Source organism: Ischnura elegans, chromosome 8 (genome assembly GCF_921293095.1).
Source record: "Ischnura elegans chromosome 8, ioIscEleg1.1, whole genome shotgun sequence".
Classification (NCBI taxonomy): Eukaryota; Metazoa; Arthropoda; class Insecta; order Odonata; family Coenagrionidae; genus Ischnura; species Ischnura elegans.
Window position 1 is genome coordinate 28,692,531 of NC_060253.1, and position 23,986 is coordinate 28,716,516.

The 23,986-nt window shown below is 39.3% G+C and overlaps 2 protein-coding genes across 2 annotated transcripts in view; both read right to left on the reverse strand.

Annotated features, from left to right (window-relative positions):
* Positions 1-23,986, reverse strand: part of LOC124163847 (proline-, glutamic acid- and leucine-rich protein 1-like) — a 429,998-nt gene that overhangs the window by 394,939 nt on the left and 11,073 nt on the right. The gene's annotated exons all lie outside the window — the stretch shown is intronic.
* LOC124163848 (zinc finger MYM-type protein 1-like) overlaps positions 18,182-23,986 on the reverse strand; it is a 28,361-nt gene continuing 22,556 nt past the window's right edge. The window contains exons 2-3 of the mRNA XM_046540952.1: positions 22,473-23,215; positions 18,182-18,214 (exon numbers count right to left, since the gene is read on the reverse strand). Of these exons, the coding sequence (XP_046396908.1) occupies positions 18,182-18,214; positions 22,473-23,215 (776 nt within the window). The remainder of the gene's footprint in view (positions 18,215-22,472; positions 23,216-23,986) is intronic.

Genomic DNA, 23,986 nt, shown 5'->3' on the forward strand with positions numbered 1-23,986 from the left:
AACATCTCTTAATAATCACGTATTAAAACTGCCTATGGTCGGAAAGTTTCCTTCGTTTGATAGGGTATTAATAATCCTTATTTAAGCCAAGCGCTACCAGCTAGCAGGGTACTCTGCGACCTGCCAGCATCCTGCGTCGTATCAGCGCTCAAAGCGTCGCCCCAAGGTCACTTCACCTGCGGTAGCGGGAACCAGAACGACGTCACACGGACTTTTCTCATCATTCATACTTAGCCGTCGCGTATTCGCGTGCTTGAAAATTTTCACTTTTCTTTTAATCGCGAAAAACAGATATCGTCATTTAAAAATCTAAAAGCGTGAAAAACGTACTTTCGATTTAGGCAATAAAATAATAATAGGAAACCACCCTATTCCTCAAGCGCCTTCGGCGCATCATTTCGTCTGCTCGTGCATCAAACACTTCGAACCTGCAGACGCCAGCTGCACCGCCGGCGAGACCGTCGTCATGTAGATGAAACAACGTGGAGGTCAACCCGAAAACCCTGCTCCGAATCCTATTATACACGTTTTTGGCGCATGAGAGCCCGACTACGCCTCCAGGGATAGGGATAGGAAAGGAAGGAATGGGATAGGGAAATCCCAATGCCGTCATTAGGGCGACGTGGGCCACTATTAGCGAAACCATGATTTGTTCTTCCTACAGAAATTAATTTTCTTTTTCTCTTTGGTTTGACCTCTATTAATTAATGATCAAAATTTCATGGAGTATAGGTCATATATAATGCAAAACATTGTAAGCCAACGTTTCGGTTTATTTTAAAACCTTTCTCAGGACTATGAATGAAATAATACGAGTACAATAAAATACAATAATATGCAATATTGATGCATAAATAAAGGTTACAAAACAGTTTTCAATATAATCTTTTAATAAATTATTGTACTCTCATTTTTTTCATTGATAGCCCTGAGGAAGGTTTTCAAATAAACCGAAACTTTGGCAAAAAAACTGTTTGCATTATATGAACTATACTCCAAGAATTTTTTATCATTACAGAAATGAAGGAATATTCTATAAATAAAAATAATCCACAGATATATAACTGATGCCAGTAGGAACCAAAATTACTGATGATGTTTAGGTCCAAGCAAACGGAATGCTGCGCGCTGTCCCGGTATCCATTTAGACCACTAGTACCAATGTTGTGAAAAATAATTTCCGATTCTCCGATTTCTCCAAAAACGCCGCCGGGTCTGAAGACGGTGCCCATGCTGACTACTGCCAGCTATATGCACAGCGGCCCGAAACTTCAGGGGCAAGGCATTAGAACGACTTATTGCCTTTAAAACGATATTACTACATGAGTTTCATGACAGCGCCTCATGCCAGTATATATCTGAACTTGCTGAGCTCGACAGCTCTGTAACCGAAACTACTCGACTCGACTCGACATTCATAATGGTACTCAAATCACTCGAGTCGAGAACCAATTATTCCACTCGACTCGAATTTTCGAATACTCGCACACCCATAGGTATATCTAAAAATTAGCCATCCAAGAAACCTCCGAGAAACCTGGGCTTAAGTCTTGATTGAGAGTTTTGGCGTATCAGTGCGGCAAGGTTAACCTATCGTAATAAAAGCTGAGATATATAATGACTGCTCTTCCGGTTTAATAGTATTTAACATCGCTGATGTCGAAATACGTTTTCATGAACGTTATGGCTAGCACAAGCGGTTTGACCGCACAAACCTCTTGATGAAAAAACATTAAATTGCACATATTTTTAAGCGAAGGAGGGGCTTAAAAGCGTTGGGCCAGTATGCGCGTTTCAGTTCCCGATTGTGCGTCGGTGGCCATCTACAAAATAGAAAACAAAACACGCGAGAGAGGCGAACGAATATGGACCGATCGGCGGAGAGGTCCTCTGTTTCGCGTTGGCGGGGCAGTTCCTATTTTCCATCCCCGAGTTCGCGTGGGTTAAGCGAGAGACAACGGCGAGCATAGCTGTCAAAGAAACGACATTCGAGGGTTTAAATAACAGCTCCAAAGTTCCAAGCACTATTCAGATTCAGGAAGAGAATGGGCGAAAGACTGTCATGAATTCAATATCGTCATAAGTTTACCGTACTAATTAGAACCTAAACTTATTATGTTGTACTCCAGAACTTAAAATCCGGTTTCTTATCGAAGATTTACAAGGAAATTATGAACAACAATAAAAATTACGATGACGCAGCAAACCAACGGGAAAGTCGAGTGACAATAAATATATATTTAACTTTTATCATAGTATTAACATTAATTTATGACTTTTGGATCCAAAAATTTTGATCATTAGACTAAGTTACCTTAGGGATAACAGCGTAATCTTCCCTCAGAGTTCATATTTACGGGAAGGGTTGCGACCTCGATGTTGGATTAAGATAATAATTAGGTGCAGTAGCTTAATTAATAGGTCGCGACCGAAGATGTTCTGTAAGCAAGGATCCTATTGGTTGTAGGTTTGAATGTACACATACCAACGCGATACAACGATTTCCTTCAGGCGGACATTCCTCACGGAGGTATGACACTCATGCTATTTGTGAAGTTAAACGTTGAACGAATTAAGAATCTACATGATACACTACGACCAACCCATAGGGTGCTTGGGAGAGGGAGATCAATCACCAACACGCAGCATTCAAGAGAATCTCCTCATACACACCACACGGTCTTAAAAATGTTTCGCACACTGATAAATTATACTTCCACATTCCTGAAAAGGCAAAAATCGGCAGACTTCCGATTCATGCAAAGGCATAGTAGTTAACAATAAGTACCTATTTGGCAGCAGTGGAAATATTCCATACGGTAATCGTTGATTCACTCACATAGGCAAATAATGTAATTACAGCTTGCTTTTTTTTAATTTATAAATCATAGGTAATAAAAAATTCAACTCTGTTTTCTCAGAAAGGAGAGACGATCAGCATATTCCTGTTTCGCAACCGTCACTTCTAATATTTTCACACCTACGAATTTCTTCTCTTTCACATCCTTCTTTACTGGTTCCATATATTTTGTTCGAGGTCTTCCTTTTCCGTATTTGCCTCCCACTTGCCCCTCGACGATTGTCTTTATCAGGTCATCACGTCTCAATATGTGGCCTATAAGGTTGTTCCGTCTTCTTATTAAGGTTTTCATGAGGCTTCTCTTCTCTCCTATTTGTCTTAGGACTTCCTCGTTACTAACTCGGACGATCCATTTGATCTTCATCATTCTTCTGTAGCACCACATTTCGATGGCCTCTATCCTTGCTTTCTCCGCTGCGGTCATTGTCCATGCCTCACTTCCGTATAGGAGCATACTCGAAACGTAGGTTCTTATAAATTTTTTCTTTACTTTCATATTTAAGTTTCCCGCTGTAAGCAGGTCTTTCTTTTGGTGGAATGCTCTCTTCATCTGGGCTATTCTGCTGATTATTTCTTTCTTACTCCTCCTGTTTACATTTTTGAAACCCAATTAAAATGCGACCGAAACGGCAACAGAAATCCGCCTTCCTATGGGATGGAATCGGGCATCTTTTATGCAGTCCCCTTCAGTGGCGCAGCGAGGGGGGGTTTTGGGGGGTTAAACCCCCCTCCCAGAGCTCACAGAAATTTTAAGTTTAATCCATTTTACTTAATTTTATTGATATTACTGATAAAATATTGTAAGAATTAATAATATATCCCCCAGAAAGCCGTAAAACTCACCATTTTGAACCATTTATCTTAAAATTCCGCAATTTATTAATCTCGTACCTACAGCTTATCCTGGTGGGTATACCATACCCCCCACACACACCCCGCTATTAGTTGAACCTAAACCCCCCCAGGCTTAATTCCTAGCTGCGCCCCTGCTCCAAATGTAGGTTCTTATAAATTATTTCTTTACTTCCATATTTAAGTTTCCCTCTGTAAGCAGGTCTCTCTTTTGATGGAATGCTCTCTTCGCCTGGGCTATTCTGCTGATAATTTCTTTCTTTCTTCTCCTGCTTACATTTTTGAAAACCAATTAAAATGCGACCGAAACGGCAACATAAATCCGCCTTCCTATGGGATGGAATCGGGCATCTTTTATGCAGTCCCCTTGGTAAGAGGGATTAATGATATTATAAAAAAAAAACAAGAGACTAACTCGCAGCGTGGTGGAAACGGTTGAACGCCCTGTCGTAAACAAAGGAGTCGCGCCTCAACCTCAAGCGGAGACCGCAAGGTACCGTCCCCACGCGGCCGCGAACTAAGTTCTTGTACGTGGCGTGACGGAATCGCAGTTTTAACGGCATTCGACCATCTCTCATACACACTGCAGGTCGTCCCCCTTTCCTCACCGGCGCAAAAACCAACCCACCTCGCCTTACCCCCCCCCCCCTCGACCCTCCTCACTGAAGTTGCGGGGGAAGCACAGGATTATAAACCGCGTGCGAAAGAAGACGAAGAGCGCTTGGGTTTCCTTCAAAGCAGGAAAAGACACAAAGACGAGCGTTCGCGAAACGAGCACACGAGAGGGCCGCTTCTTGAAGCGAGAACAAGCTGCATGAAAAATAAAACATCGCGACAACTGGGGAAAAAAAACAAGAGAAGGATGAAAAGCGGCAGGAGCGATTTCCAAGAGGAGATGTTTCCATTCATTGCATAGGAACAAGCACGAATACCAGCATAACATCCTAATTTCCAAAGTGTGGCAAGAAAACTATGCCCAGGAGCCCTATAAATTCACATTTAATTTGGATTATGTAATTGAGAAAAGGTATAATGCACTAGAAATTGAGAAAAGGAATAATTTTAAAAGAAGTGTCAAGAAAACTCTACTTATATTGGGTCCTTTAAATTCATATTAATTTGGATTATATAACTGAGGATAGGTATAATGCATTAGAAGTTGGGACATGGTATAATGTACGATCAAAAGGGTGGCACAAAAACTGCGTCTAGGGTCCTACACATTCAAATTTAATTTCAATTATATAATTTATATAAGGTATAATGTACTAGAAATTGAGAAGAGATATAACATAATAGAAAAAGTGTCAAGAAAACTAATCCAAGGGCAAGAATAAGGAAAGAAGTAAGACAAGGGTACGCTCTATGTCCTGAAATTTTCAATGTGCTCATTCTGTACTGAAATCAAGGAGGATATGCCAGGAGTGTAAATCACATTCGAAAACCAAGCATAACTATTTTCGGTAAATTTTTACAAGAGGTACAATCCGGATTTCGCCTTCAAACCTTCACTTTCCTGTAGTATGTTTGCCTCCTGATTAACGTGGTGACATTCATTCCTAGCGGAAATTAATAGTTTTCGAGATATTTTAACTTTTATGGATAGCGATTTTCGGGTTCTGCGCATGCGCGGCCATATTGGAATGGCGGTAAATGGCGGCGGAACATGTTTGAAATTGTAAACTAGAGAAAAATATCCCTAGTGATGGTCCAATACATAACAAAGTGGGAGGTAGAAGTGGATAAATCACTTTCTGGGCACATGTACGGGCTGGTCAACTAGAAAAAAATATCCTTCGAGCTGGTCCAGTTGGTAAAGTGGGTGAATCACTTTCCGGGCACATGTACGAGTTGGTCAACTAGAAAAAATATCCTTCGAGCTGGTACAGTTGGTAAAGTGGGTAAATCACTTTCCGGGCACATGTAAGAGTTGGTCAACTAGAAAAAATATCCTTCGAGCTGTTCCAGTTGGTAGGGTGGGAGGTAGAAGTGGTTAAAATGTGCTTACCTTTCAGTGTTTATGGCTAGAGTGAAATTTTAAACGTGGCGGCATGCTCATGTTTGCGCATGCGCAGAAGGTGAAGTGCGTAAAGTAAAGGGTGAGTAAGTGAAGATCGTAAATGGCGGCGCATGCGCAGAACCCGAAAATCGCTATCCATAAAAGTTAAAATATCTCATTAACTATTAATTTCCGCCAGGAATGAATGTCACCACGTTAATCAGGAGGCAAAAATACTACAGGAAAGTGAAGGTTTGAAGGCGAAATCCGGATTGTACCTCTTGTAAAATAATACCCTATTTTCATACATTTTCAGCGTAGAGGAAAAATCAATGATATTGGAATTTATCGGAAAAAATAATACTATGACAATTTGTTTTATTAACACATTATTCCCCAGACTGTATTCAGGGCTTTTAACTTAAATTATTTCTCATTTTCCGATTTATTTTGACCTAATTAAGATAAGTTTCTGGAAAAAAATATTTTCATCATATTATATGATTTTCAAAATTCTGCGTACACGCAACGCTGGGAAAACTCCGGTAAATAAATACAAAAAAAGTAATTTTTAAAAATTAGGTTACATCTTTTATTTTTTTATCTTGATTTGTACACTCGACATCTTCGCCGGGAGTTATCAGTATTCCTTTGGAGGAAATGCCCCATTCTGCCTTGACGGACATGCTGGGGTACGTCATTTTTCCTAGGGTGCTTCGTATGTGCGCATCGATTTTTTTGTGCCAAATGCCATCAGTCATAAGAATACAATTAAATGAATGAAAATGTTGGTGGAAATTACAAAATTAGAACTAGAGATACTTTAAAAAGTCAGTAAATCGAAAAAAAAATTATTCTGATGTAGAAACTTGTTCTGAGAATTAGAATTCAATAATGTTGCGTTAACGCAAGGCTGGGGATTAATGGGTTAAGTGTCAACTATAACGCCGCGGCGGTACCTACCTAGAAGAACAACTTCACCGAACAAAGAAAGGGAGAGGTAAAATTAGCGGATGACTCAGAGAGTTAGCACGTCGAACTCAACTGATCGTGATTACTGATGATACAACCCTTAATTAGGTAACACCCTCAAATTGAACGCGCGGACAGTGATTGCGAGGCCCTGGAAATGAGAACGAAATGACGAGGGACGTGGTCAACAGGGTGGGCCGAAAAATGACTTTTTTTAGAGGATCAAGTTTGACCTGTGCGGAATAGTTGTCCACTTATAACAGGGTGTCAGATTCAGCTTAGTAAAACCACTTGTCTGTTTCCACGCACTTTTATTTAAACCAACCATGGTTTCGGCAACTTGTGCCATTATCATGGTCGGTTTGAATAAAATTGCGTGGAAACAGACAAGTGGTTTTACTAAGCTGAATATCAAAGATTTCCACCGTATCACGCCGGACACTGAATCTTTTAGGGTCTCAGATTCTATTTTTTTTAAATCGGGTGATAACAATGAAGTCCCCTTGGCCAGGGGCGCAGCTTGGAATTAAGGCCGGGGGGGGGGGGGGGGGGTTTAGTTGCAACTAATATCGGGGAGTGTGAGGGTATGGAATATCCACCAGGATAAACGGTAGGTGCGAGATTAATAAATTGCGGAATTTTAAGATAAATGGTTCGAAATGGTGAGTTTTTCGGCTTTCTGAGGGACATTTTACTAATTCTTACACTATTCTGTTAGTAATATCGATCCAATTAAGTAAAATGGATTAAACTTAAGAATTTCTCAGATATCTGGGAGGGGGTTTTCCCCCAAAAACCCCCCTCGCTGCGCCACTGCCCTTGGCGACAATTATGGCAGTCTCATTCGACGTGAAACTCAGGCTTTAGTATAGAGTGTAGTAGACGCATTTCCTCGGCACTTGGTTGCCTTGGAGACGAACGGGTAATATGCGATACGGGAGTAAGGAGTGGTAAATGAGGGAATGCCTATTCATACACTTTTTAAACCCCAACCCACCCCCATGCTTGCGTCATCGCGAGCGGGCGAGTCGGCCAGGAGAAAGAAGCGATCGTCTTTTGTTAGTCCACCTAACTGTCCCGTCACGAACAAGCCAGGAAAATGGAGACGCGAGAGGAACTTTACACCAACTCACGGAGTGTATGCGAGGCTGCCGCGCAGGAACACGGTGAAACGGAGCCGGTTCCTTGCCAGATGCTGTTGAGCAAAGGGGATGAATGTAAAATAAAAGTGAATTCAGCAGTAGGGCAGGTTATTGATGGTTACTGATGACTAGTAACGGAGTTGTTGTTGTCGATGGGATTGTTTGCGGCGTGGAGACAGCATAGAAGTGGCCCAATTCCATCACATGGAAGGCTCATTTCTGTTGTCACTTAGATCGAATTTAATCGGTTAATAAAAATGTCCACGGCGCGGTGATGAGTGCAATGTGATCCACTTTTTTCCAATATTTTTAAAGTACAATGTTTGTCATTGTGAGGAATAGCATTGAAAAGTAATGAATTCGATAAATCAAATCGTCATGCATGTAATTTCGTTTCACACCTCTAATTATACCTTATTTCCGCGAGAAACTCGGTCAGCAACCTCACCTCGGAAATTACCAATAAGAAAACACTATGTTACTTCCACAATGTATTTCAAAAATTCCGACCAGTTTCAGCTGCTACGCCATTATCAGGTATAAAAAATATTAATAAGTATGAGAGATTCGTATTATAGAGCGCGCCGCGTTTCCGCAGTGCCGGTAAACCATGTTTACTACAACCAGTGAGATTACATAACAACATTTTTTGCGCACATTTCTTTGTGTTGTGAGTGTGGTGTATTTTTTGCGTTAGCACAAACTTAAATTCTAGAAAATATGGTAGTTTGTTTCATCAAAGAAAACGAAAGGTATTGATTGCGATTAGTTACCCACCATTAGCGTATTCATAATATACCTACAAATTATTTGGTTTTAGAAATCCCAGTTTAGACGAATGTTAATTGTCAATTTTAACCTAATTTGAAGAAGGCCAGATTGGCGACCATGCGATGCCACTCCACGTGACTTCACTGGGACCTAGTTTCTATACGAGTAGATAGGACTTTTATATCGTCTGAGATTACCAATGCATGCATGTGGCACAGAGCTCAAGGATACATCTCTTAATAATCACTTATTAAAATTGCCAAGGGTCGGAAAGTTTCCTTTGTTTGATAGGATATTAATAATCCTCATTTAAGCCGAACGCTACCTGCTAGCAGGGTACTCTGCTACCTGCTAGCAGCCTGCATCGTAGCGTCTTTCATATCCTCGCATCAAGCCTCACACGGCGGCAGCCAGAACCAGAATTCGGTAACACGGGCCTTTCCCAACATTCATACTTAGCCGTCGCGTTTTCCCGCGCTTGAAAATTTTCCCTTTTCATTTAATCGCGAAAAATAGATATCGTCATTTAAATATCTAAAAGCATTAAATGCGTACTCCAGGAGTACGTATTTAATCCTTTCGATTTCGATTTAGGCAAAAAAAAATAGGAAACCACCCTATTAGTTCCATGGCGGCATGAGGCTATTGAAAATACGGAGATTATGTTGAAAAGTGACAAGGTGTTCCTAAAGGATGTGTTTATACACTGTAAAAATTGGAAGTGCTTAAAATGAACGTTCTGGTGTCAGGAACTTTGGGTGCATTAGATATGGAGTGATCATCGTATATACTTTTGCGTCCGTTGGAGAATACGCGTGGGTAACACGGCACCCACCGTAGTCGCGCCTACGCTCGAAAGGCCACAAGGCGTGAGACGGAAGAGCCCTCCTCAAGACCTCTCTTATCTCCAGACAGCCGCTGAAGCAGACGGCCAAAGAGAGGGGGGTAGAGTTTTTGGAGAAGGCGGTGGGTGGCAGCTGTGAGTCAGATCGGAGCGCCGACGACCCATAGCCCGGTCAAATCAGCCCAAAAATAGGGTTACCCTCACATAAATTCCCAACAAGCTGAAAATTTACAGGAACGTTAAAAATACCCCTCTCATGAAATCCTGAAAAGTCCCCATCGATTCCGTGCGTACAAAAAAATTTTATTACAGGTTAAACGTCACAAAAATGGATGGTGCATTTTTTGGCCAAACGGTTAGTTTTACAATAAAAATTGCTCAGACCAAATTGTAGACCATGAAATTATCTACAAAACTGTTCATGTACTTTTTTCTCCAAGATTTACCATTTTTGAGAAAAAGCCATTTCAAAGTTAGCTGGAGCTGTCCAATTATGTACGAAGAGCGCAACAAAATAGTCATGCACATATCGGAGAATACAACTGCAGCTAACTTTTGAATGGCTTTTTCTCAGAAATGGCAATTCGTAGAGAAAAAAGTACAATCACAATGTTGTAGATAATTTCCTGATTTACAAATTTGGTCTGAGAAATTTTTATCGTAAAACTAACCGTTTGGCCAAAAAATGCAAACAATCCATTTTTGTGACGTTTAACCTTGAAAAAAAATTTTTGCACACACGGAATCGATGGGGACTTTTCAGGATTTCAAGAGACTGGTATTTTTAACGTTCCTATACATTTTCAGCATGTTGGGAATTCATGCAAGGGTCTATGTCTATTTTGACCGGGCTACAGACAACAATTCCACTCGGAGCCGCGGGGAAAATATTCAGCTATACGATATTGCGGGACAAATTGAAGAGAAAGAGGAAATCGACTGAAAAAATAACAAAAATAGGTATAAAAAATGAAAAAAAAGTAGTCATACCTTTAAATTAATAGGTGGAATAAAAGTATTTTCATTTTATTATTAAAATGAGAATACACAAATTTGATCCTGAGACGATAGAGATAATAATAATAACATAGTTTATTGTTCACAGATTTTTACATCCGATTTGACCATTTTTAAAAATAAGTTTACAGCTCAGCAATTATTTAAGAGTCTAAATACAGTAATAAATAGAAATCAATTATTGAATGAAAATATGCAACAAAGATATAATAAATAATTTTCATTTAAGAATGAAACACATTGGATTTGTTTTTTACAGCCGCCACTGAGTAGAGTGATACAATCTGGGCACAATCTTTCCCAAGAAACGCCGGGTGGCCTGCTAGTAACATCTAAAAGCCAAAATTCACTAATTCTTGATTTACTTTGTGGTATTCAATTATAAGTTTTCCTGGATATCAGACAATTACTTCTACCACTTATTTTTTATCAGAGCGCGACCCGGGTCTCAACAAATTATCATCATCTACAGGCGCAAATTATGATTTGTTTTCAAAACTTCTTCCCGTCTGTTCCACGTATACACCATTGCAATCGCTGCATTTCAATGAATACACTCCACATCATATTTAATCATAATTTGCGCCTGAAGATGATGATAATTCATTGAAACCCGGGTCGCGCTCTGATAAAAAATAAGTGGTATAGGTAATTGTCTGATATCCAGGAAAACTTATCTAAAAGCCATATTTAGCGTATTTACGTGGACTACTTACTGTGAGACATCCGCATGTATGGTAGCTAAAACGAGTGTTCTATAGCATTCAGTCCGCAGAGTCACGCCTTACAAGCCGACATGGCGACACGAAAAAATTCAACGCTCCCAAGGAAACGGGGAAAGCGACTCAAAAATGAAATAAACCGCGGGCATTCGAGAATCGTCGAAAAAAGGCGGGTAGGGGGAGAATCTGGTTTCTTCAAGGGCAGGAGCTAAAATAAATGCATCCGGACGCAATGGAATCTTTCTCGATGCAAGACGACATCGCCGCGTTGCTGTAGACCGTTGTCTTGATATTGCAGTATTCTCTCAATCGGCACGGTGAAAAACTTTTGTTGTAGATATCTCCCTAAGCTGTCACAGCAAAATTCGTTCTTAAGCATAGGGACAGGAGAACTCATTGTATCTTTCAAGGGGACTTCATAGAGAAGGACTAATTCTATCCCATATACGGCTGATTTCTGCTCCCACTTTGGTCGCACTTTAATCAGTGTTCAAAAATCTCCGCGGCGCGGTGATGAGTTGAATGAGATCCACTTTTTTTCCAATATTTTGTAGAACAATGAACGTAATTGCGAAGAATAGAAATGAGATTTCGTGAATTTGATAGATCACAACATGAGGAACATAAAATTTAGGGTACGACCCCTAGTTTTACCTTATTTCCCCGCGAAGCTTGGATCAATTGCTCCGTCAGAGACGCAAGGGGCGAATTTTTTTAAACTCACAGTGGCGCCGACTTCATGGGGCCTGAGGGGGCCCGAGCCCCCTCAAAAATTCGTTATGGGTGTGAGGAAAAATGTGCCAGGCTTGTCTATTTTCTACGGAGTGTCCCGATATCGATATTCGAGTTATCAGGGTTCTCATGTTGATCATATGACTCTTCTAAAATTCTTAAAAAACTTAAAACTCACTACTTATAAAATTTCCCGGGGCAAGGTCCCCGGTTTGGGCCCCCCCCAATATATTTGGAAAGTCGGCATCCCTTTAGTTTACAAAATTCGAAAGATGCACGGTCGGTGACAACACATTTAGACGCCGACTTGAGTATCCTCTTTCGTAATATTCGCGGTAGCTTTGACAAATGGCGTCTGTCACCTTAAATCTGCTACGCGTGAAAAAGTCATTTCTTCGCAGCGCAACCACGTTGGCCCCGGCAACAATTCCGATTCTCTCCGCCAAGAATCAGACTTGCCGAGGAAGGCAATTCATTTGTCATTTCGGAGTTCAGTTTCAACTTAAGCTGCGTGGTTTCTAATTATGAGAAACGATATTACTGTTTATTGGTAAACTGGTATTTGTTTATCGCGCTGGTGTTAGTTATTGCATCAAAATATCGGCACTGATGACGAAGTTTCTGCTGACTGCGTAATGGAATTTGCGCAGTAAATAATCAATTATTTGGTTTTTCCGGTAATTTAACATTTATTTGTGTTAGAAATCATGAAATACCGGGCGTTTTATAGTAGAAACTTGAAATAAATTAGCAACACATGAATTACAGTGGAGTCACTCTCTGGGTAAGGTCACTATACTAGTGCCTTTACAAATATGATGTAAACAAATACATATTAACGAAAAGAGACCACAAACTTTGGAAATTATCAAGAGAAAAAAAAATCATCATACGACATACATCTCGTTTTTCTTTTTTTTTTTTTTTTTTTTTAAGTATACCGGGACTAGCCACGGTGATAACTTTTACGGGAGTCACCCGCAATGCACAATTGTGCGAAATGTGGAAGTTACCCCCGTGAATTTTTCGCACAATACCTCTCGTTATTGCATTCCCTGCACTGCATACCTTTCAACTACAAGTATTTACGAGAAATATTTAGTAACATTTCAATGGTGTACTCTAACAATAGATGTGCCCTTTCAAGTTACTTCTGAACACAGTGCCAATGCGGAAGTTACAAGTTAACACGCCGGAGATGAAAGCCTGTAAAAATAATTTGGAACAGATTGAACATTTCTCAATTTTCCACTAGATTAATTTGCACACGACGCGTTTCGTGGTATAATAAAATATTATCAAGTTTGTAACGTGGTGTGAATGAAATGCGGCGTGCGTAAAGAAATTTAGTCGAAATAGTGATGGAAAAATATCGGTCGAAATCAATTTCAATCGAAATGAAAAGCTCGACTTTTCACAAAATCGAAATAAGAAGCAAAAGATCGATATATATTTTAAAAATCGATAGTTCACGTTAGAACACGGTTCGTTCAAAAACATTATTATTATTTTTCATTTGAAAAGCATTCAAAATACACAGAGGAGTGATAAAACAAAATCTAATTACAGTAAATGCTAAAATTATTGATAGTAAAAGTTAACGAATACATTCACATTAAAGTTTAAGAATCATCGATTAGAACCATTTGGCTTCACTAAAATTATTAAGAAAGATCAACTGATTGAGATGTTAATCGAGGGTATGCCTTTCCAATTTTGCTGGCCCAATGGAAAAGTCTTTCAGATGGAACGGATGACGTTATCATAGTCTGATAGTGACGCTGCTGAAATCAAACAAAATGGTTAAGATCGAAGTTGAAAAATCGATTTTGTAACGAAATTCGATTACCATGGTTCGATCTCGATTTCCTCGATCTTTGACGATTATAAACTCGATTTCCGATTGTAATCTAAATCATTAGATTTTTTTCTACTTCTCTTGACCTCTATTATATAATGATCTTAAGTTCTTGGGGTTTAGGCCAAATAATTCAAAAGTGATTTCCCTATGTAATAAAATAAAATTACTTTCTTTTATTCCACACTTAAATTTAAATAGCACGATATAATAAAATAAAGTGTGGAATAAGACAAAGTAATTTTATTTTATTTTGTTATATGATGAAGAAATTCCACAAAGTAACTCCTGAGACCGTGTCTTACAGTAAATGTGATTTTCCTACTTTTCGGTTGATTTTAAACCGTCATCAGGGCTTATTTTCACAGGATTGATTATTATTATTGGAATAATCAATCCTGTGAAAATAAGCCCTGGGGTTGGTTTAAAAGAAAAAGAAACGTAGGCCAATTACTTTTGAATAATTTGACCAAAACTCCAAGAACGTAAAATTATTATTGTAATCTAAATCGATTTTTCCATCGCTACGTGGAAAATTGCGCAATCCCAGATATAATCAATGTTAATCATTTCAACCATATCGTGCCACGAATCATCCCGTAGTTAAAAGTTTAAGATGACCACGTTCACAAGGCTTATAGGAGATGAGCACTGGAATATGCAGGAACAAGAGCGACCCCCCCCCCCCCAAACTCCGCAAGGATTATTGACCATCAGAGCAAATACGTAAGTTCCGGTGTCGTCCGCGAGGAGGAGTGGCGTTCGATGGCGCCTCCTTCGCCTAGTAGAAGGCATTCACAATGCCTAGACTTCGATCCTCCACGGAGGTCCCCTGCACGTTCCAAGGTTACGCACTCCAGGGTCGGCAAAGCCTTGGGAGCCTGGGCAGGAGCGGAAATGGTGGGAGGGGTATTGTCACATGAGAGGAGCGCGATCGTTCCGAGAGTTTCCACCGGACACGTTTGACGATGGATTTTAAAGGGAAGGCATTAGTTCACAAAAATCTTTGAGGGTTATAGCAATTAAGAGATTAAATTAAGGTACCCAATATTTCAACAATTATTGCTCTAACGAATATTTCTCGGGTTCTCAGCCAGGTTAAGTCTTTTATATAAGCCGACGTTTCGGGAGACGACTTGTGTGGGGCTGTGTTACTTTATGGAAGGCTGTGTTACTTTATGGAAGTCCAATTTCAACGTCGGCTTATATAAAAGCATTAACCTGGCTAAGAACCCGAGAAATATTCGTCAGAAGTATACACCAGGAAAAATTTTAATCGTTTATTATTGCTCTAATTTACAAATTCATACAACAGTGACGTAGCGCGAGGGGAGGTCCGGATCCCCCCCCCCCTCCAAAATATAAAAACACAATTTCTTCCTTTCATAAAATTTTTAAAAAAATACTGAAAAATTATGAATTTGCAATGGATTTCTTTAACAGATGAAGTTTTTTTCGATTATGAAATATGTGAGAATTAGATAAAAAGCCTCTACTTACAACCCTGTTTTTAAAACAATTTCCACCCTGGTTTTCGACCCCCCCCCCCCTCTTGAACGAAATTCCTGGTTACCCACCGTCATACAATTTTCTACAGAATAGGGTAGTTTCCTTCATCAAAGAAAACGAAAGGCATTGATTGCGACTCGTTACCCACCATTAGTGTATTCAAAATATACAAATTATTTGGTTTTAGAAATCCCAGTTTGGACGAATGGCAATGGTCAATTTTAACCTCATTTGAAAAAGGCCAAATTGGCGCCCATGCGGTTCCACTCCACGTGACATCACGTGAACCTAGTTTCTATACGAGTAGATAGGAGCTTTACATCGTCTGAGATTACCAATTCTTGCATGAGGCAAAGAGCTCAGGGTAACATGCCTTAATAAACACCCATTAAAATTGCCTAAGTTCGGAAAGTTTCCTTCGTTTGATAGGGTATTAATAATCCTTAATTAAGCCAAGCGCAACCTGCTAGCAGGGTACTCTGCCACCTGCTAGCAACCTGCATCGTATCAGCGCTCAAAGCCTCGTCCCAAGGTCACCTCACACGCTGACAGCGGGAACCAGAATGACGCCACACGGGGTTTTCCCAGCATTCATACTTAGCCGTCGCGTTTTCGCGCGTTTGAAAATTTTCATTTTTCATTTAATCGCTAAAAATAGATATCGTCATTTAAAAATATAAAAGCGTGAAATGAGTACTCCAGGAGATAAAATCTTTCAATTTAGGCAATAAAAAATAACAGGAAACCACTCTATTAAGAGAAATTAAGGTACTTACCCAATATTTCAACAATTTGCTCTAATTAGAAAAAAACTCATACAACAGTGGCGTAGCAAGAGGGGAGGTCCGGATCCCCCTCCCCCTCCAAAATATAAAACACAATTTCTTTCTTTCATAAAATAAAAATATATATATATATTGAAAAATTATGAATTTGCAATAGATTTCTTTGACAGATGAAGTACTTCTCGATTATGAAAAGTGTTAGAATTAGTTTAAAAGCCTCTACTTACAACCCTGTTTTTAAAACAATTTCCACCCTTGTTTTGGACCCCCCCCTCTCGAACGTAATTCCTGGTTACCTACTGTCATACAAGTTTATACTGAATTGAACGTCCCTTGCATTCCTTTTTTGTCATAAAAACCATCGCTTGCACCCCTCATCAGACAAGTAGAACGCACCACCGCTAACAGCGATTGCAAAACTATGCTTGGCTTTTACCCTGCAGAACTCGCCAACGTTGAACCAACTCCCATGTCTCTTTCTCAGAGTCTCCTCAACGCTTGTCACGCTTGAATAAATGAACTTGAACCCCGCACAATAAATATCCTACCGAAAAATTCCTTCTCTTATGTGCTGACTACATCGATGGCGTGTCGTATGTGAATTAACCATATTTTTCCTGATGATGACGATGAAACTTTAAAACGGGTCGAAATAAGATTAACATTGAAAATAGTGTAGCAGCATTTTCCGGTATTTCACTACTTTTACATAAAGTCACTTTCTTATACGTCTGTTTGCTTTTTCTTACGGGAGAACAATATTACGACTCAAATTAAACCCGCTTCCTCCTTAGGTTTCGCCTTGATATTTTCAGATCACATCATGACCAGAAGATATTGCATTATTACGCTAATTATTAGCCTTTAGAGGCTTTACGATCCTCCATTTCCGATAATTAACATTAGCATTAATCTCTCAGATAAAATAGCATAAAGGGTGTCCCCTGTAGCAACGGATAATGCGTCAGACTACAGGCAAGATGTTTCCACGGTCGAATCCTGGAATGCTCGTTACTTTTTCCTTGCATTACTTAATGTTTTTTTTTACTAGTTGTCTTCGCGCGTCTTCCATCCTTTAAGACTTTTCTATTTCGTAATTTTTTATGCAGACGTTTTTGATGGGCATAAAAGTCTTCACTTATATACAATGTAATTGATAAAATAATTACATCATAAATATTAAATGCGATAACGTTTTATAATAGCAAGCTCATCCGCCAAATACCTCCCGATACCGTTGGATTTATATACTTTATCATCATCATCACTGGCCAATAATACTAAAATTGGTGTGGCGCAACTCTTCAGAAGCCCAAATGACGAAGGAATTTAAATAAATAAAGTTAAGATAAATAAATAAAGTTAAATGAAATAAATGAAAATGTAGTTGGTCATGGCACGTCGTAACAGAGATTAAGTCTTTAGATAAGAAAATTGTATCTCCACTGCTTCTTCCACAATCGTCGTCTCCCACCCCTTTGTACGTTTCATTCAGGGTTTCCCTGATTCCTATTTTTGTCCTTAAAGTAGGGAGATGAGAGGGGTTAGAGCAGTGGCGGCTGGTGAACTTTTATTTCGGGGGTTCAACCGGGAGGTGCGGGTAGTCTACCTTCCAGCCATAGAGGGAGAATCCCAGGAAAATTTTATATTTGTAGAGCTTAAAAAACTATTTTAAAACTATTTTGATCCCAATTTGGTTGCTTTGAAAAATATTTAGTTATTTGAAAATAAGTATCTACAATTACATTTTTATGCAATTAATTTAGTTTACTATGGATTATCGTTTTATAAAAGTTGTACCATGGAAAAGGAAAAATAAGAATGATATTATTTTATTTAAGTTTTTGTGAATTCACTAGCATCCTACAAATGCTTGCATATTGAAATATTTTATGCTTAGTTTTTAATGGTAATAGAACCCCAGCATATTTAATTTGATGTACACACGATTTAGGCAATTGCAAATTCACAAATAGCTATATGAGGCAGGCTCAATGGCGTCACCCCCCCCCCCCCAGATTTTTCCTCGCAGGGACATCATGAAATAAAGAAGTTGCATGAAATTTGATATTTTTTAAACTCGAACCGATTCTCAAAATGACACTTTCCCATCCTCACTCACGAAAGCTGAGCCGAGAGTTGAGATTCTTGCTGTAATCAGAATATCAAGTTGCAATTAATACTTTGGCAATTTTTTTACAATTGTATATTTTAACTAATAAAATCGTACAGCTACAGATATTCTACACAGTTAAGTTACATTCATTGTTAAAATGAGACTTAAACCACACTAATTTTAATAAGAACCTTTAAGCGACTCCTGCAGTTGTTGTATGTTTAAACATGAAGTCCATTCTTCTCTCCTTTTTTGCGGCAAAATGGTCAATCACCTTCTCATTAAAGTCCACTATATTGCGGGCCATCTCTTTTTCAATTGACATCATGGTAAGTGCTGTAAGCCGGTCTTCGTCCATTGTGCTTCTGAGGAAGGTTTTAATTCTTTTCAGACATGAAAAACAACGTTCTGCTTCTGCCGTTGTCATTGGTATTGTGATCAGTGCTTTTAGCAGTTTCACCGTTTCACTGAAACATTCTTCTAAATTGTTTTCAAGAAGGAATGACAACAAATGAGTGGCCTTCTTAACTTCTTTAAAATCTTCTCTGCTGTAAATAAGCTGAAGCTCGCATCTTAGTTTATTTTTGTCAAGAAAACCAAATGATTCTATTGTCGTGTTTAGGATATCATCAGGAAACCTTTTTCTATAGCCGGACATATTTTCGTTGTCAAACAAGTTTGCTGCAACTAGATGACCAGTGAATTCGAATCTGCGTTCTGCCTCTGCTGCTATAGCGTCACAAACTTCCTTGGCAGCTGCATTTCGCAATGTTTGCCAGTTTTCGACCTTATTTCTCTTTGGTCTAGGCTCTGCTGATTCATCTGCTGTGGCCAGGCTTTCCACACTCTCCCTTACTTTCTGTATTTCTCTTTTGAAAGAGGAAATTGCTTCCTTTGCCCAAACAGGGTTTATATTTTTCTTTTGCAGTGAGCTATACAAAATATCTACATGAGGCATAACCTTTGAAAAGAATTCGAGCCAGTATTTAAACTCTGGTTGCTGCAGTTTCAGTTTAAGTCCTTGAGCTTTATTCAAAGTAGAAGTCATTTTGCTTGTTTCTTCAATTTTTTCAAAGCATTCTATTAATTCTTGAATATTTTGGTGAACTACTAATACGGATCTTGAATTGTAGTTCCATCTTGTTGAAGAGCCAGAAGGACCCTGTAAACACAAATAGCTGCAGCAGCGCTGCACAGGGGTTTCACAGCTGCAAGTTCGTTTCCGTTTCAATGAAGCGCGGTAACAGCGCTTGTGCAGCGCTCTTTCGCAGCACGCTGGCGAAACATGCAATTGCAGCGCATCAGCAGCGCATGCGCAAAGCATGCCTGCAGCACGCTGCTGGAACGCTGCAAATGCGAGTTTGTGCAACAATCCTCCGCTACGCGATACGCGATTGTTTACCAGGGTGCTTGGGAAGATTGCTGAGGCGGCCAACGTTGTGAAACTGTTGATCGTCCTTGGGGATTCTTATTAGGTAAGAATTTATCATCTTCTTTTAAAATGTATAATTTTAGTTACTTTAAATTCAATTCTCCTCGAAATTAGGTAGAATTGGCATTCTTTCATGGTGAATATAAACACATTTTTAGAGTGAGTGTTTTTGTTTACATACGTGGTCGTAGTTATGTTTGGAACCATTGGAAATAAGCTTTAAAATAATGATCATATAGGTTTCCATTAACAGTGAAATAGGAAATTTGTACCGCATGTCACAGGAAAAGTTCACAGCTCAAAAGTTTTTAGTTAGCCAACCTTTTTAGTAAAATACTAAAAAGATTGTCTAACGAGACGGGCTGACGCGGGAGTGAAAAAATCATTAAAGCGACAGAGAGAATGCCCTGCTGAAATGGAAGATGTCAATACTGATTTATCCAGTAATTATCTCGTGTTACTAATTAAAAAATATAAGTTGTTTAAAGCTTAAGTAGGTACGCCTTCAGGAATGCATTGATGAATTTTAAAATGAAAACACTGGTAGAGGAGTAACGGGATAACTCAAAAGCATTTTGGTCTGGTGTTAGGGAAGCACGAGCAATGTAAAATATCTTCCGTTTGATCGCTAAAATACGATGATGGATAAGTATTAGCAAACAGTTTCGTGAAAGCCAATATATTGAATTCCTACTTCAAGAGTGTGTTCACTGAACCTTCTGGGAACAAATTAGAAAATATTGACAATGTTTTTGCAAGTTCTAGCTTCAGGGTAGATTGCCTTCATGAGTGTTTGGCAAGTTTAGCCTTTATATAAATGAGAGAGTGTAATTTTCTGGCGTATGTAACATTGTTGTGACCGTGTGGTGTGCATGTGGGAATCCTCTTGCGTGCTTATGATTCATCATGATAAATATTATAATTATTACAAAGCTATTCTTGGCATAGTTTTTAATGATTCATCATTATAAATATTATAATTATTACAAAGCTATTCTTGGTATAGTTTTTACTCTTGTCAGTTATTCCTTCCCTCCATTTACAATTGGTCTCCCATTGATTGCGTCTTTTGTATCAGTAGATGCTTTATGTGTGTTCTTTGGTATTTCCTCAGATGCTGATAAGAAGCCTACGCTGGTTCATGTTGGTTTTGGTAAAATAAATAAAAAGATAGGAGAGTGGTACCAGCAATTGCACCAGGATAAGGAGATCCGTTTTTGACAGCGATTGTGTATACTATTGCATTATTATGAATATATGATTTTATTTTTCATTGAATTACTCTTGCTTCATCTGATGTGTCTAGCATAATTACTTTAAACGACCACTGTTTATTCTCTAATTTTCAGTTTTGTATTTCGAAGAAGGAGCATAAAAACTTCCACTGCTATTATATGCCATGCAATTCTGCCCTTGGGTACTGTCATTTTGTTCTGTAACTAGGAATTGTGGTGCATTCTCATTCTATATTGAGTACTATGTTTGTTGCCTTTGCTTTTGATGATTTTTCGTTGCATTGCTTCTGCTGATATATCATGCATTAATTACTTAACATGAATTTTGTTTATTCTCTAATTTTCAAATTTATATTCTGAGGAGAGGGCAGAGAAACTTCCTCTGCCATTAATTGCTATTTAAATCGGGCCTTGCATACTGTCTCTTTGTTCTGTAACTTTTTGGGATGCAAATTAAAAGATGCATTGAAAATAAATTTTTGAAGCATATTTTGAATTTTTGCGATTTTATTCTTCTACCAAAAACTCATGCTGCTGTAAGGATAATGCTATATAGCGAATGGTGAGTAAGTATCTGTGTTTAAGGTATGCTTAGTTATTCTGAGGATTGTTGTACGCTTTGTATGGAGTGGTTACCAGTTCTTAATTTTGCATTCTTTTTTGATTCGAGATTTGAGAACTAATGCTGTTTTGGCTGAGTGAAGTACTGATGGTAAGCCTAGAGTGAAAGTCTATGGAAATTTCACTTTCTAGGTTATGACCGTCATAGAATTCTACCCTGTGTGCCAAACTTCTTTTCAAGGTAATTTCGTTTTGGATTACTACCCTGTGGCCATAGTTATGCAGGTTATTCCGGACCTTTTCATTGATGATATGCTTTCAGCGTAAATCCCCAAAAGCAATTCCATCATTCATGTGCAGGTCTGAATTATCATCGCTGCTATGCTCGTAGATATGTCTACTTGTCCGGGCACTAGTCAGCCTGGATGGTGAATGAAGAAATAGCTATTGGGCATAAGCTATGGAGTACTGAAATAAATTATTAGGTCTTGATTGAACTGCGTAATTCAATCAAGACCTAATAATTTATTTCAGTACTCTTTCATAGCGTATGCCCAATGGCTAATTCTTCATTCACCATCCAGGCTGACTAGTGCCCGGACAAGTAGACATATCTACGAACATAGCAGCGATGATAATTCAGACCTGCACATGAATGATGGAATTGCTTTTGGGGATAGGCCACCGGGTAGTAATTGGCAAGGATAAGAATTAAAGCGAAATTCGGGTGCCGCAGCATCACAAGACGGTTGTTGCAGCGCTGCCGCAGCAACTGAACGGCGCTGCTGCAGCTGTTCAGCAGCGCTCGTGATGCTCCTCCGTTACGCTGCCGCAGCTGTTCTGCAGCGCTACAGTGGCGCTCTAGCAGCGCGTGTGGCATTCAAAAAACGGAAATTTGAAGGTTGCTGTCGCGCGTCAGCAGCGCGTGGGCACCGTCTGCAGCGCTACGGTGTAGCGCTGCTGCAGCGCTTCAGCAGCTATTTGTGTTTACAGGGGAAGTCGTTTTCCAACTATTTCATCCAAAATGTCAGCTCTCTGTGAGGACTGGCTAAAAAAGGTACACACCTCTTGAAGATTTGCAAAAAATACCCTCACTTCTTTGTTTTGACTTGTTGCTTGAACCATGACCAAGTTGAGCTGGTGCGCGTAGCAATGTACAAAGTGTGCATTTGGATACTCCGCCTTGACACGTGTCTGAACACCATTGAATTGGCCACTCATTACATTTGTACCATCATAGCTTTGTGAGATAAGTTTGTTTTTGGCCTCTCCTAGCACTTCCACAAGAACACGTTTTATGCAGGCGAATAATGTTTCAGCATCATGATGTTTAGGGTTTAGAAATGTCCAAAATCTCTCGATAGGCAACCCACTTTTGAGAACAGAGCGAAACACTACAACCATCTGAGCTTTAGCAGACACATCTGTAGTTTCATCAGCAATCACAGACACAAAATCTGCTGAGCGAATTTCTTCAAGAATATGTAGTTTGCAGACGTGCAGCATACAATCTAACAGGTCATTTTGAATTTCCTTGGACGTACCTTTAAAAACAGTGGCAACTTCCAGGTGTGATTTCAAAATAGTATCTAATGTAGCTGAGAAATTCACTAATCCTTTGAAAATACCGGGGTTATTGGAGTCATCTCTTTCATTATGTCCACGCAAAGCTAGTTCAAACTCTCCACAAAACCGAATACAATCAATTATTTTTGAAAGGACATACCGATTTTTCCTGACTTGGTCGTTATTTTTCTCAACATTAAGCCTAAAAGCTTCACTGAGTTGTTGCCTTATTTCAGTACGACCTAAGATGGATAAATCCAAGCAGGCATTCTTATGATACAAAGATGTTTCATGTTTTTTTATTTTCTGGGTAAGATGACTCAAGTCTGAAACTCCAGTAGTTGTCCATGTTGTGTCCTTTCCTTTATAAAATAGAAGACACGGGAAGCAAAAGAATCTATTGGTTACTTCACATCCACAAATCCACGAATTTCTATCATACAGATGTGACTTGAATATACGAGTGTAGTTTTTGCCTCGAGAACTTTGCTGTAGACGAATGTCCAAAGGCGGCGTCGGTCTGCCTAGTGCTTTGATTGCACATTTTTGTTCAAGAGTTAGGGCACAAAAGTTACTACTAAGTAATGATGCAACACTGTTCATCCTTGACACGTTTCGAAGCACTAAGCCCACACTATACAGTCGCTCACAATCAACTGAAATAATTTACAATCCACGATGACACATTCAGTACGGTGAAACACTATTCGTGATACTGACCAATACTGACTGACAGAGACGTAACTTAAAAATTGTAGTAAACAAATGAGTTGCAGCGATATCGTGCGCCAGCTGTTGACAGCGCTGTGCACACTTATCCGCGCGCATTAAAATCAGCTTCAAATATCGCCACTTGCGACGCTAACGAGCAACGGTATCCAGAGTCCTCTATTTATGAAGTGAGGGAGTGGTGCTGAGAATCCAATATAGAGGACTCTGACGAAGAGTAATATAGAGAAAGAGTAGCGTCGAGAACAGCCATTCAGAGGACTCTGAATACCGTTGCATGTCAG